Source organism: Lagopus leucura, unplaced genomic scaffold (assembly GCF_019238085.1).
Source record: "Lagopus leucura isolate 7727_CA_CO unplaced genomic scaffold, USGS_WTPT01 Super-Scaffold_100012, whole genome shotgun sequence".
Taxonomy (NCBI): domain Eukaryota; kingdom Metazoa; phylum Chordata; class Aves; order Galliformes; family Phasianidae; genus Lagopus; species Lagopus leucura.
In genome coordinates, this window is record NW_024962267.1 from 10,846,471 (window position 1) to 10,860,190 (window position 13,720).

The following is a 13,720-nucleotide window of genomic DNA, read 5'->3' on the forward strand; positions in this document are numbered from 1 at the left end:
CATTCTAAGTTCTAAGCAACATTCTAAGTTCTAAGCAACATTCTAAGAGTAAAAGGCTTCACGGGACTTACTTATTAATTTAGATTTGATTTTAGATGCCAAAGAAGCGTTCAGTTTTGCAGTTTGTAACGCTCTGTCCCTCTTCCTGTGTCCTCTGACAGCACCCAAAGAAAAAGCAGTGGATAATTTAGCAGTTGCTTGTTTATCCATCATCAAAAAGAACCTTGTCAGGTGGAATGCACACTGTCAAGAGGAATCTGCAAATGACACATGATTTCGTTCACAAATTTTGAGCTTAGGCCGCATTATCTCTTTATGAGGAGATTATCCAAGATTTAGGTCACATTATGATATTTTACTAACAAATATGAAGACTACAAGGATGAGAGATTTTACCTTCATACATTCCATCAAGTTACCTCTTCAGATTTACCCTTAAAAGTGAAGGGGGCAGGGGAGAGATGAAAAAAGCAAAAAGTTTACATCACTTGACAGTGCAACCGAATCAGCTTCGTCAGGCCAAGTTTTAAAAGTAAGTTTTTTAAATAAAGCGCGTTACGGGTGTTAAGTACCGAAGCACACAGCAAGAAAGACCAGGCTGCAAAGTCCGTTGGAGCAGCGAACGATGCTCCGCAAGCGGCTCCGAGGAGGCGCGTCCCGCCGCGCCGCCCTGCCCTCAGCCGCTCTCGTCCTCGTCGCCGGGGGGCAGCGCTCCCGCCTCACCTCAGGGGCGGCCAACGGCTGCGCGAGCCCAACGGCCGTCGGCGGGTAACCCTCGCGCCCGCCCTCGCGCCCGCGGGCTGAGGCAGTCAGTTCAGGAAAGCAGACAGCCTCCGCGATCTGACTGTGCGCGAATGGAGCACATTTGCAGCACAAATGATGCTGCCGGGGTGGTTCCTGCCCATCACAGCTTTTTGTTTTGAAGCAAAGAATTACATTAGATCTTGAAATGCCAGCCTTTACATTACAGAGTAGCGTTTCATACAAGAGAGGCCTTTATGTATAGGGATTTTTTTGTGAAATAGTCCCTTTAAAAGGAGTTGCAATAGAAGAAGCAACAACCCAAGTATCAAGGCAGTTATCAAAGCGATATCAACAAATTTGCAAACGAAAGATGACACTGAGTGTGCACACTCCTTGCACGTATAGGAGGCTCCTGTGTTACAACTGGAGCAAGGCTCATCTCATCCATTTCAGACAGTTAGGTTTGGCAGATGGAAGGAAGTACTTGAGCCCAGCAAGATGCTTTCCTCCAAAGTCTGCTCTGATCCCAAAGGCACAGCCCACATGCTTTAATATTCCCTCACATGCATTCTCTTCCCCCACGTGAGCCTAGTTCTGCCCTCAGTTCAGGCAGACACACTGATTGCTGCAGTTGGCCTAAGCATTAATACATACATAGTAAACAGTTTGGGGGGAAAAGGGGGAAAAAAGTTACTGTTTTAATTTATTTGAAAATTTACAGAGACATGGAAAGGTGAAACTATAATAACAATAATAACCCATGCATTTTTTTCCCATCATTTCCAAATGAGATTTGGCACAGTTTCTTAGTGTGGTCCTGAAGCTGCATAACCTCATGCTTCTACACAATCCTTTTAAAACACAGACTTGACCCAGCGCACCTTACATACTTGTAGTATGTTTCCCCTCACTAAGCAGCTTCGAGTAACTGTAGCCACTGTAAATTCTGAGAAAATAACAAAATAACATAATGCAACTGTAACAACAGAAAGTCAGGCAAGTTGCTGTGACTCACCTCCCTCTGCTCTCAAGCAGGCAGTATTTTCACCCAGCTCCAGTCATGAGATTTCATTTCATTCACTTTTACAGCAGTCCCATCTCTTGAAGGAGCAATCCCCAATCTGCCTCCAGCTAGTGTTTATGTCACAACTGCTGATAATAAGCAAAATAAGTGTTGTGTTAGCACCTGGGTGCTACTTTCTTTTGCATTCAGCTGAGGAACTTTTCACACGTGAACAATCCTCAGTTAGCTACCAGCTGCTTAAAGGGGGGAAGAGCCTAAAAGGCTGGGAGGCTTTACACTCTGCGTGCACTAAATAGAGAAGGAGTCTGGTTTGCAATCACTTGAGATCCCATTATCAGCCTTTAAACTGAGTACGGATGAGAGGGAAAGAGAAGGAAAGACAGACCTGTTATAACAGCTCTCAAAGCTTAAAAATGATATGGGTGTGTTCCTGCATGTGCAGCGGGAAGCTAACTGCATTCTTAATGGGCTTCGGGTCCCAATTAGAAGAATTGTTAATGTTCTAAGTTTTATCTCTTTTCTACACATACAGGCAGCTCGAGTACTTTCCAGAAAGCTTGTGGAAACCAGCAGTTTGGCACTACTACATTTTGTACAATTATTAATTTGGCATTTACAAATATCAGGCTCTTATCATGAGAACCTGACACTGTGTGTCTGTTCATGCAGCATTTTGGTCAGCAAGCAACTGCACCGCAGCCATGAACAGCTTTGAGCAGGGCACTCTCTCTAAGCTGTTGCGCATGAGAGTGCACGGGAAGCACCTAGCAGTCTGCACTTGTCCAGGATGTTTGAAATATATTAAAGCGTTAACAACGTACTCTAAGATTTAAAAAAAAAAAATGAAAAAGAAAAAAGGTTTCTGCCTTACAGAGCAGCCGAGTTTACGCATGCACGCCTCCCTTCGGAGGCCGAAGGCACCGAAGCCGCGCCCGGCGGGCCGCCTGCTGCCCGCGGGCTCGGGTCGGGGCTGCCGGCGGTGCCCCCGGTCGGGAGATGCCGCGGTGGCTCCGCTCGCACGCCCCCGGCCCGGCCCTTCCTGCCGCCATTTTGCGGAGCCGAGGAGGCCCGGAGGCGCCCGGCCCGCTCCGGCCGCGGGGAGGCGGCGGCGCAGGTAACGCGCGATGGCGGCCGCCCCGCGCGCGGCTGGAAGGCGCCGTCCCGGCGTGTGCGCGCCCGCGGCTGCGGAGGGCTGGGTGGGCTGTGCCTCTCCCGCGGAGCGGCTCCGGCGCAGGAGGGAGCGCTCGGGCCTGCGCGGGGCGGCTCTCCGAGAGTTCCTAGGATGCGTTTTGTTGCTGTCCTTCTAGCGCGTCTTTCACACGTACTAACCACAAATCTGCCCCCCCGTATGCCTCAAAAGAGTAACTGCGTGTTTTCCGGCAAAATACATGTCATCGTTGTTTATAGTGAAGGTGTAAGCATCACTTCGAATTTTGTGATTCTGATTACAGCACTATGCAACAGGCGTGTTAGCTGAGCTAATGCTTGGATCTCTGTGCAATATTTCGGCCTTAGCATTAGACTGACACTTCTTTGTATCTGTTACAGTGTGGAATAGCTCGTAATTAACATCTCATTTGCAAATGCGATGGAAGAGGACAAGGCTGCAGAGGAGCAGGGCATCCTACGGCTGAACGTGCGAGGATGTCTGTACACCGCCAGGCGCCAGTCCCTGTGCCGCTTTAAGGACTCCATGCTAGCTTCTATGTTTAGTGGACGTTTTCCTCTAAAAATGGATGAGTCTGGTAAATATGTTAAAGCTGCACCTAAAACATTCCGCCTAGGGAGCTCTGTGGTAAATACATGCTTTTATGTATCCACTTTATTGCGTCTCTTTTCTTCCAACTTGCTGAGCTTCTTGAATACATGAATTATGCGTGCATGACTTATGAGTACTTCATCAGAATTCCACAGGACGTTTCTGTTTGCAAACATACATGTTTGTACAGCACTTAGCCCTGCTTTGCTGCAATCAAAATTGTCGAATACACTACTACAGTATGAGTGTTAACTTGGGTCCTATTTATGCCTTCCTATATTCTCCCAAGGCATCCGATTCCATCTGCTCATTATGTAGGGAGATTGAGGTTTTATCTTTGTTTCAGAATGCCTCAGTACCCATTAAAGATTGCATTTTTGACCAGCATGGTTTGATATGAAAACTTGAATAAAACTTTTCATGAGTCAGATTTCACCCCTGTTTGTGAGTTGGAAGTGACTGCCAAAGTATGCCCAGTTCTAAAACTATGCTGGATAGACAGTAGTGACTTCTTGTTGCCCACTTCTGGCAGTTTAGAATATCTGAAATGCTTGAAACTTTTTGCAAGCAGGGTTTTACTATCATCCTTCAGCTGCAGTGAACAGCATATTATATACAGCAGTGTACAGCTTGAGTGGCTATTTTGTGTGGTCATTGAGCCCAGCATCAAAAGAGAGAAAGAAACAAACAGAATTGTAAAACTTAAGCAAGATCCAGATTAGTTGAGGCTGGATACATACAAAAGCTGGTGCTGCTTTTTACGCCTAGATCCAAAATTGAAAAAAAAAGCTCTCCAATAGCAACAAATAAATAAATAAAAATTCTAGAAATGCTCCTAGAATAAGATTTTAGCATATTAAGCACTTAGCTGAGATTTATACTGGCAAGGTCCTGTGCACATCAGTGATATCACCGACATTCCAAACAAGCAAAAAATTCTTCACTATGAATTTTATCTTCAAATACCTATTATTCCATGGAAACAAAGTAGCAGTTTTAAAATAACAGAGAAAATATACTTAGTTACTTCTACATAAGTAAAGAGAGTAAGTTTCATACAAAAGCTTTACTTGATGATTTGGTATAATGCGAGAAATCTTAGAAGCAGCATCTTAAGTTCATCATGTATATGTTTTCAGGAGCCTGTCTGATTGATCGAGATGGAAGCTTGTTTAAATATCTTTTGGATTATCTTCATGGAGAAGTTCGGATTCCTGAGGATAAACAGATTCAAATTGCATTGCAGGAGGAAGCAGATTATTTTGGCATCCCTTATCCATACAGTCTGTCTGACCATTTGGCCAATGAAATGGAGACATATTCTTTAAGGTCAAATGTAGAGCTTAAGAAGGTCAGTATATTTCTTATATTTTAAAAGATGCACTCTTCTAAAGATGTATCACACCATTTCTTAGCAGCAGATACTAAAACTATGCGTCTACCAGTTAGCACTTTTTTTTTTTTTTTTTTTTTTTTTTCCTCTTCATATAATTCTGAGATTTAGGATAAGAAATTCTAGAACTGATAACACAGTCATAGCCATCAAGTACTCAACTTTTCCACCACTACATTACAGAAGCAGTTTAAAGTTGACTCTTATATGCAAGTCTGCTTTGAAAACTTGTGTAGTAGGAAAGACATTGTATAGCTCTCTTTAGTTCTTTAGTTTCTCCCTTATTCATCTTCTTTTGAAAAGCATAAAGCAGTTCCAGACTTTTGAGTTTTTTTTAAATGGGGCCATCTTCAAGTATTCCTGTTGCCTGTCTGTGCATTTCTCCTACTTGGAGGACATTCTCTGCTATCATCCGATAAGATATAGTGCTCACAATAGTCTAGATAAACTACATCCTTGATATACTTGAAAGAGGTCACCAGTACAGTTAAGAAAATTTCAGAATGAAAGCTTATAACACTGGACTTAATTAGTATTAATATTTTTGCTTTTTTGTTTTATTTTTTTTTTTCCAGGCTTTGCTGGATTTCTGTGATTCTTATAATTTAATCTGTACCAAGCCTACAGTTTGGGTCCTACACTATCTTGGCACTTCTGGGGCAAGCTGTGAGAGTAAAATTATTGGTGTGTATGCCACAAGGGCTGATGGGACTGACGCAATTAAAAAGGAGCTAGGAACAAAAATTCACAGTAAAAGCATCTACAAAAGGTAAGCTGACTTTCAAACTCATGAAAGCACTATGGGAAGACTACGAAGACTTACATATCATAATAATACCTAAGTATTATTTTATTTGGCTAATATAGCATTATTACACTATAAATCACTGGCAGGAATGAGATTATTTCCTGCTTTGAAAACACCCAGCTAATATAATATTCAGATTTAACAAAATAAAGACTAAGCAGAACGGGAAAGAATTCAAGAGATCTACAGAAGGTCACTGGCATGCAGTTGCTCTAAGATCTCAGTTGCTATTTTTTAAATGTCTCAACCATTTAAAATTATATTATAATTTAGGATGATAATTACATCAAGAGTTATCAGTGATATTTACACCAAGAATCATCACTGAATCCTGAAAACATCCCCCCAAATATTCACAAAGCTGGCAGTGATTTAAGGGGTTCTATTTTGTAGTTTGCTATGACAGCAGTTTAAAATATTTAACGCAGCTTTTCTGAAGATGAAATTATTAAATTCTTTAAAGGATATGTACATTTCAACAAATATGAATGCATTTTACAGTAGAAATTTTAAGATATTAGTAGACCTGTAGTACTTCCAAGTGCCTGGAAGCTGTTTGTCTTTCCCTTGGTCCCACAGTACAGAATCAGAAGTGTAATTCACTGTATACCTTCTGAAAAATTATTTAGAGCTTTTGATATTGCATCATGTTTATAATTAAGATACATATTCTCCTAAATTTAGGCTGGGAAAATGACTATCTACTCTGAGATGTTTTGGATACATAGTAATTCAGGTATTTGTCCTCCTACTGTGTTTTCCCTTTGAAAATATGATTTATAGTTAGAAGAATAAATTTTACACCATTAGTTCTGTAATTATGTTTTTCATGGACATCTGTTCTTTCCTGAATACCTTTTCCAGCAACAGGCATTCACAGGTGTGCAGACAGTAGGGAGTGGCAATTTGGATCTCTGACAGAAATGACAATGAAATCTAAGTAACTTTTTTTACCCACTTTACAAAACATTTACTTCTAGGTCCTTTCATAGTTGGAATTTGGTAGAAGAATAATAGCTGTAACACTATTTCATCGGTGTGAAATTTTTGGGATCCTAGGTAGATTTACCATTTAACTGTTACCTTACAAACAATGTTTCTAGAGAAGCTGGAAATAATGTCCAATACATCTGGAGCTATTACTCTGAGGCTGAACTGAAAAAGATGATGGATGCTTTCGGCACCTGGGAAGGAAGAGGTACAGTATTAATTCTTCACTTCTATTTTAGTATTTTTCTACAGAAAAAAAAATTTGCCAAATAATTATACAATAATAAAATCCGTGGGTGTTTCCACTAATTCAGTATGTGACACATACAAACTCCATTGGAGCGGTTATTTGAAGGGAAAACACAAAAAGTCTTGGTTGATGGTCTAATGAGCAGATGTGAGCTAACATACATGAATAGATGTAGTGAGAGCCATTGCATGCAAGAGGTGATGGAGACCCTGAGCACTCTGGTGGAAACCCTAAAGGCATGCTGGCTGTAAGCACAGGTTACTTGTCAGCATAGTTTCAAAGCTGAAATTCTACGCAATAAAATGCATGCATTCATTTAATCTGGGGGAAGTACACGCAATACTGTGTTCCCTCAGCTCAGTGATACAATCAGTGATACAATGTCTCTTTGAAATGCAGGTGTCAGCTACTGGAGAGTGCCGCAGGAGCTCATCGAATGCTGGACTCTTGAAGAGCGTTCTCTGAAAGGCAGTTTGCATCATATGCCTCCAGTTCATAAAAGGTATGGCCACCTGCATAGGTGGCTTAGCATGAAATGGAAAACAGCACAAAGACTGTGTGTGTGTGTGTGTGTGTGTGTGTGTGTGTGTAGTTTCAGGTTCTTTGAATAGTTTTCTTAGTTGTTCCTCTTAACATTTTCATGTAATATATTCACTGAGAGCTCATAAGCAGAACTGACCTTGCTATAAGGAAATTACCTTTTCTAGGCTGCTGAAATTCTATTCTACAGCCTTTAAAGCATCATGTGAGGGTGGAAATGAGTCATTTCAAAAAGTAGAGAACAGCATTAGCTAAATGGACTAGCTAATTGAAAATTTTAAAAGATAGGTGATTTTCATGTTTCTAAAATGCTCTACTTTTACACTAGAATATTTTCTTTCCAGTTCTGTGGTCATACTTCTGACAACACTTCCATTTGCAATACATTACCTAAAAGCAGCATTCACAGATGCATCTACAGTTATCTGAGCCACTCAACAGCATCTTCCTGATATCTAAGGAGGAGGATCCTGCTTACCTTGTCTCTCTGGCCATGCTGTCATTTCAGCAGCAGCCACAGAACCATAACAGCACAGTGATCCAACTGAAAATCCCCATCTCCCCATCATTTTGGGATACTGTATTCTTTGCTTTTCATAGCTCATTAAGGAAGAAGCATGACCACTGGACTGACTGCCAAACACATATATTCCTGAATACTCCACTGCAACCTTTGCCTTTTTATCTTCCATTTCTCTGCTTTGTCTTCTCTATTTTTTCTGTACCCAAAGAGCTGTATTAATTACCTGCAGTAATCCTTGTGAGAGCATATATCATCTTGAAATATTATTGTAAATTAATCTAGTTACTGATTACATTTTACCTGTACTACACTGCAGCTGTTAAAACACCAAGTCTTTGAATGCTTAAATTTTCCTTTTTGTTCTAATGGTTCTTTTGGTCTAGGATGTACAGATTTCAAGAATACATTCTTACCTTAGAGCTCTGAGGAAAACCTTCCTAGCTTCATTATGAGCACTTGGTTATTTGCAGGCTTTCTGCTTGAAGTGTCACCATATACCACTTTTCTAAGAGTAATGATAAGAAATATTACACTTTCACATTTTTTCTCTCTTGATATGGATTCCTGTGGCATTTAATCTTTTGAAATCCAAAATGCAAGCATCCTGAAGAATGTTAGTGCTTTAGTAGTGTCCCTTACTCTGTTCTTTAATGGTTCTCTGAGTTACTTAAAAATTACTCTCTACTTTAGACAGTTAGAGTTGCCATGAGATTCCACAGGCTTTCTTACACAGATTTTATTTATTTATTTATTTATTTAGGCAAAATGGGTTATCTTTAATTATTTAGAAAGGGAGGGGGAAGGGAGAAAGGGATATTCTTCTTTTCTCAAATTACATAATGTAGAACTATAAATATTTTGTTTCTCTGCAATTGGGTCTTGACACTTCGGTAGATAACTCAAAACATATCTGATTAACTTTTACTCAATTTTCTGTTTGGTGAAAACTGTAGTACTTCAATATTTTCTTTCTGTAACTCCTCCTGCCTTCTTCCTCATTTTCACACAGCAGTTTGTGCACCATTTCTTACTAATTTTAGCATGTAACATGACTTACAGAGGTAGAAGAGATTGCTGTATTATTGATGCAAAGGCAAGCCTGACTGCTGCGATCAACAGTTGAGAACAATATGTGATAACCAGCAAAAATTAATAGAACAGTAGATTTGTGCATTGCTGATTTTGTAACTATACAAAAAATAACTCAAATACATAGTTTGTTTCTTCAATTAAGATCCTTTGTTTTACAGACGCTTAATTGATTTCTCTGAAATGGAAGACTACATACCATGCAAAGTGGGCCCCAAGCCAATTAGATTCTCAGGTCCTTCAACAAGTACACATATCAAAGTCAAGAATTCAGCTTCATTAAAGGTAGCTGCTTGCAACACTTCACATCCTGCAGTAACTCTTAAACGACCAAATAGTGAAAGTTTGATACTGCACAAAGCAGCTTCTGTGTCCACAGCATGCAAGCCAGAGCCCAGGAATTCCCAGGTGCCCCATGGAAAGCAGAGTGCTGATGATGAAGCATCATGTCAAATGACTTTCAACACCTCAGCGCCTAGAAAACCCATACGCAGCCGTGCAGTAAAGCTGAAGCGAACTCCACTGTTTCTCATGACACCTTCTCAGTCATCATCTGTGTCCAGTAAAACAAGTAAACAGGACAAAGCTGCTGCTGAAATTCCTACTACTTCAACAGTGCTAAACAAGAAAGAACCAGCTGCGTTAGCAGAGAGCAACAAGCTTAAGAGTAATAAAGTGGATGGATAACATTGGACTCAGACTGACAGGCTGTGTAGCTTGGGAACATCTGGCCTAAGAACAGCTCATCATCTCATATTGTTAGTTATTCAAGGATTTGGTAGGAAATCACGGTGGAGATAGTGAAGAGTTAGTGAAGAGCAGAGGGAGAAATGAAGTGTATTTTCTGATTTTATTTCTAAGTATTTTTTAGAAGTTGGGAGGAGGAAACATGGCTAAAAAAAACCCTAAAACACACAGCATGCTCAATATTATGGTGTCTCATTCATATTTGTGGCAGGCTGTACTACTGGCCTTTTAAAAGGAATACATGCACAGCACAGAAGACAACAGCTTATCAAATTCAGTTACAGTTAATTTCCTTAATCCATATATTTTAAGTAGGGGAAAAATAGTAACAATGAATACCAGTTATTAGATTCAAATTTGTCACAAGTGTGCAATATACGGAGTACTGTAAAGATTTTATTTTAAGCTGAATGCACAAATACTGGTACTTGCAGTGAGAAGAAGTTACCATTTTATTATTGGTAGCAATTAAAGGGACCATCTTTACATGTACACAGAAAATTGATAAACAGGAAGGAAGAGCATGACTAGGGAATAAGGCAGTTTTTCCTTAGACCCGAGACATATGTACACTAGTTTCCTACTTGTCCTTCTTGTCCTCCCTTGTACTAGGGTGCATTACGAGCAATGATACTGAAGAGCTCCTGTATGTTTCTACTAGCAAAGAAAAGCAGAATTTGGCTCACTTTTTAAGAAGTCCTTTTGGACTTGGTTGGTTGTTTAAACCAATGCTGTTTAAGTTCCCCACATTTGGCTTCATTTTGTGCAATTGTTTGTGTGTGGCTGGGTACTGCTTTGTTGTTGCTAATAATTTTGCAACACAGTAAATACACCTGGCTTTAGATGTTGCCAAGTCCTATCGCATTGCCAAAATGAAGTATTCTTACAAATTGCTTCTTTAAGTCTTCTGTTTTCTAGGTTATTTAGAAGAAATCACATTTTTAGGCTTTTTGTCGTAACTGCAAGGACTTGAAATTTCATTTGCAAAGTAAAAAAGAGAAACAGCAAAATTTCAGGTACTAACATACTGTTTGAAGAGATGTTTTGCCACGAATTATAGTTATGTAAAGCTGAGCAGTATTGCAATTTTCTGCTATTTACACGTATAGTAAAGACCAGCCTATCTTTAAAATCCTTGAACTACTGTAATAAGCCTAAAAAGCCACAAAAAAGCCAAGGTTCTCCCCACCCCACAGAAAAGATTCACTTGAGACCAGAAAAAGCAGAAATTAAGGGAGATACTAAAATGAAACTTATTATTTGAGCGTGCAATTAATTGACACAATGTATACCAGTCTGATTGAAAAGCAGTTTTAAAATAACTCCTTTGTGTGTGACTTTTATTTTAGTACTTACTGAACAGCTGAGCCCTTTACTCTATCCATTTAGGTCCTCTTACAATGATTCCTCTTCAACTTTGGGTGAATTTGTAGGCTTCTTTCAACATCATACAAAAGCTCACAAGTCTGGATTCTTGCAGATAAGACTAAGACTGATCCCTTTGGACTTCCTAAGCCTGTGCTAGTTCAGGGTTTGTCTAGTCATTCTGGTAGTACAGTATTTTTCACATAACATTCATATCATTTGCATTCCAGTGGCTTCAGTCTCATCTTTGTCCTAGACACACTGACTTGTAGTTAAAAAAAAAATTACAAAATCATTCCCTTTAATTTCAGCATATGAAATTGTGAATGAAAGTGGCTGTGGTGAGGAGGTAGAGCAAGTTTAGAGACTTGATTTTTTTTATTGGATGAGAAACAAACATGGCTTTTTAAATAAGCACTTTTGTCTTTTTATTTTTAATCCCCGTGAAGCTTGTTAACAGTCTGTTGTAATGGATGGACTGATTTTAAACAGCTTTATAAGAGCTGAACCTTCAAGATGACTATTACAGCTTTGTCTATATCCACCCAAAGCCTTTTAAAGTGTAAAATTAAACAGCATTTAATCTTCTGCCTGGGAGGCAGAGAGCTGAAAACTTGCCCATCCAAGGATTAGTCAGCTCTTAACCTGGCTAACAGACTGTTCTTTTGAGGCCTGGAACAAAGAGCAGAAATTCTGCAAGTCTGAGAGTTTCTTGCAGGTTAAACTTTCCTCAAATCTGTACGATCCCAAGTTTCTTCAAAGTCCACAGTTTTCTTAATGTTTCACTCATCCAACTCAGAGAGTTACCAGCTGGTACAGTCAACTGAAGTGATTATGGCTTGTTTTGCATCTTTGTACGATTGTTATAAAAGAGACCACAGTTAGAAAGTTTCTTTGCCCTAGCAATTTAATAGCTGTGCTCTGAAGAGTAACGTGCATCACGCTAGTGAACTTTGATGCTTTTCTCTTTCCCCTCACAAACACAGTCAATTTTCCAGTTGTTTAGCCCTCACTTTCACACTATTTCCAAACCATCTATGATATGGCATAATGTAGAAAAATGCAATTCCAAATTAATTTCCAGAAAATTACTTCTCCATGATTAAGTGCGTATTATCACCAGGATATGCTTCAAATAGATGTAATTCTATCTGTATGCTTTAGAATATGGAGAACTCATACTTGCCATAACCAAGCAGACGTTATTTCACCTGCTAGGGGCACATGTTAACACTGATTCTCAGAGAGACTTTTCATCAGGCTTGTTTTGAGCTTAAGAGCCACGGAAACAACGCAATCAAATGAGCTATGAACTAGGCATTAATTCAGAGATGCTTCTGTATGAAATATAGCTCAAGTTCCTTGCAAGTAAAACAACTGATGATTCTCTCAAGACAGTATTGACTGTAAACACACTGACTGCTCCTAAGGAAGCTACCTCTTTCCTTCTTTCAAGCTGTTCATTCACTTCTTTAAACCCACTTAAATGTTCAGATAATAAACATTACGTAGTACAAGTCTTAGTATGACCAAACGGAAATGGCAGCATTATCCAGGAGATGATTTTGTCTGTTTAATTCTCAATCTGTGAAGGACAAATTCTCACTTAGCAACAACGGGAGGCAAGCTGTATCATGGAAAACTTGAGAGTGAAGCTGTCTATTCCATAGCTGCAATTAGAGTGAGAGTGTGGCTAGAAGTAAAGCTCTGTAAATATGTGGAGGAAAAGCCCCCGAGAGATCTAGGATCATTCTGGGCAACAGCTTTTAGCAGAATGTCAAGCAGCAGAAACAGACACAGCTGGTGTTACAGACCTCTGCTCTTTTCTGAGTTTCTGAGTACTTTCTACAGAATGCTACTTTTGCAGGAATAAATAAATAAATAAATAAATAAAATCTTCCTGCTTATACAGCATTTATCACTTAGCTGAGTAATACTTTGCAAATTCACTGGACCACACGCATCAATAATTAGACCGTTTTCAAAGTCGTCCCTTTCCTATGTGCATCTCTTAGCTCATCCTACTTTCTGGTACAACATCCACAAACATTTCTAGTACAGGTTATTTAGTTGCTTTTGATACATCCCAGTCACTGCACGGGAAACAGACTCACCACAGGAAACGCCATCCATCCATCCAAGCTCAGACCACGTTGCTTTCCTACAGCAGCAGGATCCAGGAAAGGAATATACAAACTAGACTACAAACTTATCCTTTCCAAAATTACTAGTTTCAGTTCTAGAGCAACATTTCCAATGACTTTAAGTAGTTTAAATGATTTTTTTTTTTTCAAACATCTTAATTTTTTTTCAAGTTTTGCTTAATATAGCTTGGCTATATTAAATTACATTATCTTTCTAGTTTTCAGCTATATATCTCTATATATCTGGTCCTTTGCTTTGCTGAGTTCTGACATTAATCTCAATTTGATTGTACACAGAAGACAAAAAGATTGAACCTGTTTTAAAATACCAGACCTCAGGATGT

At 39.5% G+C, this 13,720-nt stretch overlaps 2 protein-coding genes across 5 annotated transcripts in view; one reads left to right on the plus strand and one right to left on the minus strand.

Annotated features, from left to right (window-relative positions):
* SGO2 (shugoshin 2) overlaps window positions 1–2,108 on the minus strand; it is a 12,059-nt gene extending 9,951 nt beyond the window's left edge. For 2 of the 3 annotated variants that reach the window (XM_042874233.1, XM_042874231.1), the window contains exons 1-2: window positions 1,760–2,108; window positions 72–257 (exon numbers count right to left, since the gene is read on the minus strand). In XM_042874233.1, coding sequence (XP_042730167.1) covers window positions 72–213 — 142 coding nt within the window. In that variant the 5' untranslated portion in view covers window positions 214–257; window positions 1,760–2,108. Of the gene's footprint in view, window positions 1–71; window positions 258–1,759 lie in introns of those variants that run through there. The other variant, XM_042874234.1, reaches the window with a different exon arrangement.
* Window positions 2,109–2,827: 719 nt separating this feature from the next.
* On the plus strand, window positions 2,828–13,522 carry KCTD18 (potassium channel tetramerization domain containing 18). 2 transcript variants are annotated; one of them, XM_042874508.1, is made up of 7 exons: window positions 2,828–2,882; window positions 3,317–3,513; window positions 4,667–4,878; window positions 5,496–5,689; window positions 6,832–6,926; window positions 7,368–7,470; window positions 9,282–13,522. In XM_042874508.1, exons 2-7 carry the CDS (start codon window positions 3,357–3,359, stop codon window positions 9,805–9,807), a joined length of 1,287 nt encoding a protein of 428 aa, XP_042730442.1. In that variant the 5' UTR covers window positions 2,828–2,882; window positions 3,317–3,356; the 3' UTR covers window positions 9,808–13,522. The 2 variants fall into 2 exon arrangements, with proteins under 2 accessions (XP_042730442.1, XP_042730443.1); XM_042874509.1 differs by lacking the exon at window positions 2,828–2,882 and adding an exon at window positions 3,043–3,182.
* The last annotated feature ends 198 nt before the right edge of the window (window positions 13,523–13,720 follow it).